Source organism: Portunus trituberculatus, chromosome 36, assembly GCF_017591435.1.
Source record: "Portunus trituberculatus isolate SZX2019 chromosome 36, ASM1759143v1, whole genome shotgun sequence".
Classification (NCBI taxonomy): domain Eukaryota; kingdom Metazoa; phylum Arthropoda; class Malacostraca; order Decapoda; family Portunidae; genus Portunus; species Portunus trituberculatus.
In genome coordinates, this window is record NC_059290.1 from 12,040,946 (window position 1) to 12,045,945 (window position 5,000).

The 5,000-nt window shown below is 45.2% G+C and overlaps 1 protein-coding gene across 1 annotated transcript in view; it reads left to right on the forward strand.

Annotated features, from left to right (window-relative positions):
• LOC123513730 (sodium-dependent noradrenaline transporter-like) overlaps positions 1–5,000 on the forward strand; it is a 35,020-nt gene that overhangs the window by 15,278 nt on the left and 14,742 nt on the right. The window contains exons 2-4 of the mRNA XM_045271121.1: positions 904–1,221; positions 2,564–2,695; positions 3,808–4,030. Of these exons, the coding sequence (XP_045127056.1) occupies positions 904–1,221; positions 2,564–2,695; positions 3,808–4,030 (673 nt within the window). The remainder of the gene's footprint in view (positions 1–903; positions 1,222–2,563; positions 2,696–3,807; positions 4,031–5,000) is intronic.

Below are 5,000 nucleotides of genomic sequence, written 5' to 3' on the forward strand. Positions count from 1 at the left end.
CTCTCTGCCCTAACCTAACCTAACCTAACCTTACTTACTTTAGCTTCCCCTCCACCTTCTCGGCTCTTCCTCACCTAATCTAACCCCCTCCCCCCCTGTGTGTCTCCCCCGGGTGAACGAAGCCAAGTAGATGTCCTTTCCCTTCCCCTGGGGCACCTCTAAACTTACCTAACCTGAGCAAGATCTTTTTAAACATTACCAAATTTAATCTAGCCTTGTTTTAATCCCCTGTGTGTCTCCCCCGGGTGAACGAAGCCAAGTAGTCCTTTCCCTTACCCCGGGGGACCTCTAATCTTGCCTAACCTAACCTAGACTATCTTAAACCCTACTAAATCTAAGCTTTCCTTGTCCTAATCCCCTGTGTGTTTTCCCTGGGTGAGCAAAGCCTGGCAGACCTCTCTTTCTTACCCCGTGGCACCTCAAATCTAGCTTAACCTAACCTAGAGTATATTAAACCCTACTAAACTTAACCTAACCTTGTCTTAATCCCCTGTGTGTTTCCCCCAGGGTAAAAAAAAGACCAGTAAAAATTTTCTTCCCCCGAGGCACCTCAATGCTTGACTAAACTATCGCAGATCTTTTTAAACCCTACCAAAATTTAATCTAATCTTGTTCTAGCCCCCTGTGTGTCTCCCCCAGGGTGAACGGCGGAGACAGAGATCCTTAGGTTACCCCGGGGCACCTCATAACTAGCCAAACTTAACCTAGACGATCTTAAACCCTACCAAATTTAACTTAACCTTGTTCTAACCCCCTGTGTGTCTCCCCCAGGTGTATGGCGCCTAGCAGATGTCTTTTCCTTACCCGTGGCTCCCTCAAAACTCGTGTGACTTAACCCAAACTCTCTCAAACCCAGCCCAATCCTACCTAACCTTGTTCTGACCACCTGTGTCTTTCCCCCAGGTGAACGGCGAGTGGCAGGGGTGCTTCCCTTACCCCGGGAGCCCGTCACCACCACCCCTGATGCAAATGACGACAAGTTTCCCTCAGACACGGACTCAGGGGTGGCCGAGAGCATGCCCCTGGCTGCCGTGCCCCCCACCCTCACCCCGGGGGCCTGCCCAGTGCCCTCCCCCGCCGCGGGTGCACCTGGGGGCGTGCCTGACGACGGGAGGGAATCGTGGGGGAAGTCTATGGATTTTCTGCTGTCCATCATTGGCTTCGCAGTGGACCTGGCTAACGTGTGGCGCTTCCCTTTCCTGTGTTATCGCAATGGAGGAGGTACGGCAGGGTGTGGCAGGGTATGGGAGAGTGTGTGAGGGTGTGGGAGAGTGTGGCAGGGTAGGGCAGGATGTGGGAGGAGTGTTGCAGGCTGTGGCAGGGTGTGGGAGGGTGTAGTAGGGTGTTGCAGGCTGTGGCAGGGTGTGGTAGGGTAGGGCAGGCTGTAGCAGGGTGTTGCAGGGTGTGAGAGGGTAAGGCAGGGTATGGGAGGGTAGGGCAGGGTGTAGTATGGTATGGGAGGAGTGTGGCAGCTTGTGGCAGGGTATGGGAACGTAGGGCAGGGTATGGGAGGGTGTGGCAGGGTATGGCAGAGTATGGGAGAGTTAGCAGGGTATGGGAGGAGTATAGTAGGGTATGGCAGGGTATGGAAGGAGTATAGCAGGGTGTATGGCAGGGTATGGCAGGGTATGGCAGGGTGTATGGGAGTGTATGGAAGATATGGTAGAATGTGTATGGAATCTATTTATTCATTTTATTATTATTATTATTATTATTATTATTATTATTATTATTATTATTACTACTATATAGCCACACTAGTAAAGGTGTGTGTGTGTGTGTGTGTGTGTGTGTGTGTGTGTGAAAGTTTGTAAGTCTCTCTCTCTCTCTCTCTCTCTCTCTCTGTCTGGCATGTCTTTTTCTCTATTCATTTTCTTTCTTCCTCATCTCCATCCCTCTTTTATCTCCTCCTCCTCCTCCTCCTCCTCCTCCTCCTCCTCCTCCTCCTCCTCCTCCTCCTCCTTTCTTCCTCTCTTTCTTTCCTTCGTCAGTGTCTCTTACACTACTCTCACTTTTACCTCCTGCTGACTCTCTCTCTCTCTCTCTCTCTCTCTCTCTCTCTCTCTCTCTCTCTCTCTCTCTCTTCTCTCTCTCTCACTCTTCCACACACACACACACACACACACACACACACACACACACACACACACACACACACACACACACACATAAAAGACACTACTGTTCTGTCTGTATCCCCGAGAGAGAGAGAGAGAGAGAGAGAGAGAGAGAGAGAGAGAGAGAGAGAGAGAGAGAAATATAAGGTGACGTAGAATATATAAATCAGTCAACACGGTCTGCACAATCTCTCTCTCTCTCTCTCTCTCTCTCTCTCTCTCTCTCTCTCACTTAAAAAAAAAACCTTAAAAACACCAAAATTTAGCTACAAACTATTTCAAAAGTAGGGAAGGTCATGAAATGGGGAATGGGGAGTTACAGGTCATAAATAAATAGATAGATAAATAAATAAAATAAAAAAAAAAAACGTGAATTCTGTACTTGAACTAGCTAAGACAGTTTCAGATCCTTAAAAATGACACCTCTTCTTCTGCTCCTCCGTCAGGCGCCTTCCTGCTGCCCTACTTCCTGATCACAGTGTTCGGAGCCCTGCCTCTCTTTTTCATGGAGCTGGTTCTTGGGCAGTACAACAGACAAGGGCCCATCACTGTCTGGAAAATCTGTCCCTTCTTTAGAGGTAAGCTGTGTGTGTGTGTGTGTGTGTGTGTGTGTGTGTGTGTGTGTGTGTGTGTGTGTGTAGGTTGTTACTTTCAAGGCCATGGTGTTTGTTTGTCTGTTTTTTGTTTTTTTTCTTTCTCTCTCTCTCTCTCTCTCTCTCTCTCTCTCTCTCTCTCTCTCTCTCTCTCTCTCTCTCTCTCTCTCTCTCTCTCTCTCTCTCTCTCTCTCTCTCTCTCTCTCTCTCTCTCTCTTCCTTCATAATTTCTTACCACTTCATCTATTCTCCTTCAACATACACACACACACACACACACACACACACACACACACACACACACACACACACACACACACACACCTTTCTCTCTCCTCATTCATTCTCTCTCTCCCTTGTTTACAAACGTCATCTCGTGTTTATCATCTTATCTCTCTTTTTCATTTATCATTCTTTTTTTCTTTCATGGTTTCTCCCCCTCCCATCTCTCATCCTCTTCCTCTTCCTCTTCCTCTTCCTCTTCCTCTTTCGCTCTTTGTAATGTGTTTTTCTTTCTTTCTTTTCTCTTCTTCTTTCCTTCTTTCTTCCTTCGTTCATCTTCCTCGTATTTTCTTCTACTGTTTCCTTTCTTCTTATCTTTATCAATTTATGTTTTGTCTTCTTTTCATTGTTATTACTTCTTCTTTCCTTTTTTTTTCCATTTTTTTCTTTATCTGTATTCATATTTTCCTCTTTTCATTACTGTTTTTCTTGTTCCTGTTCTTCTTCTTCTTGTATTTTTTTTTTTCATCATCTTCTTCTTCTTCTTCTTCTTCTTCGGGTTTCGTTACTGCTTCTCTGTAATCTTTTTCTTCTATTTCTTCTTCTTCTATTTCTTGTTCTTGTTCTTGTTCTTGTTGTTGTTGTTCTTGTTCTTTTTTCTTCTTCCTTTTTTCTTCTTCTTCTTCTTTCATTTTCTCTTCTTCTTCTTCTTCTTCTTCAACATCATCATCTACTTACACTTCTACACCTCTTTCATCACCATTAACTACACCACATGACAGATAACCCTTTCACCACCACCACCACCACCACCACCACCACCACCACCACCACCACCACCAACAACAACCTTCCCCCTTCATCTCCTCCGTCAGGTGTCGGGTACTGCGCTGTACTGGTCGCCTACTACGTCAGCTTCTACTACAACGTGATCATCGCTTGGTCTATATACTTCGTCTACGCCTCCATCAGCTTCACCCTTCCCTGGACCTCCTGCAACAACTCTTGGAACACGGCGGACTGCTGGGACGGGCTCACCTCAGAGGAACCACGCCCAAACATTTCCAGGCTTATGTCGCCCTCAGAGGAGTATTTCAAGTGAGTCTTTTCTTTCTTTTTTTTAAGTAGGGAAGAGGGCCGGCCAAGGGCAATAAAAAGAAAGGATAGAAAAAAAAAGGGAGGATGAAAATAGCGATAAATAGGTGTAGTGGCGTGGTTGGGTGATGGTTGAGTGTGTGTAAGAGGAATGTGAGTGTGGGTGGTTAGGGTGCGTTAGGGAGGAGGTACAGAGAGAGAGTAGTGGTTGAATGGGTGAGAGTTCTGTGTTTAGATCTGTATGTAAACGCTTTTCTCTCTCTCATCACAACTGTTTTCCAAGGCCACAGAGATGATTAGCGGGGTTTTCAAGAGTGTTTCTCCAGTTAGTAATGCGGAAATCTTGTCACTCTTCCTCTAGAACTATAAAAACACCTTAAAAAACTTGTGTAAATTTAGATAAAGCCTTTTGAAATAGTGTTTGAGAAGACGAGCTTAAGAGAAGTGAGGTTAGGAGGTAAGACAGTGTGTGTTGGAGGGAGAGTCAACAGAGGAAGGGATGATGAGAGAAGGAAAAAAAAAGTAAGTAAGGTTTTTGTTTGGTAAGGATAGAAATAGAGTGACAAATGGTGATAGCTGAGTGTAAGAGAGGAGTTTAGAGTGTGTTGGAGGGAAAGGCCAAGAAGAGAGGTGTGGCGGAAGAAGAAAAAAAGTAAATAAGTAAGGTTTTTGTTTGGTAAGGATGGAGAGATGGATTGCCAAAAAGGTAATGACTGGATGTGTATAAGAAGGAGGGAGGTAAGGATGTGCTGGGGGGGGGTGAAGGAAAGTGAGGGATATTTAAGTACGTGTAGATGGATTGACAAAAGGATGATAGCTGAGAGAAGAAGTTTAGAGTGTATTAATGGAGGAAGAGGTACAAAGAGAGAGAGGAAAAAAAAAGTAAAGATATATATATAAAGTTTTGTCTCATAAAACTGAATGGACTGACAAAAGGATGATAGCTGAGAGAAGAAGTTTAGTGTGTATTGGA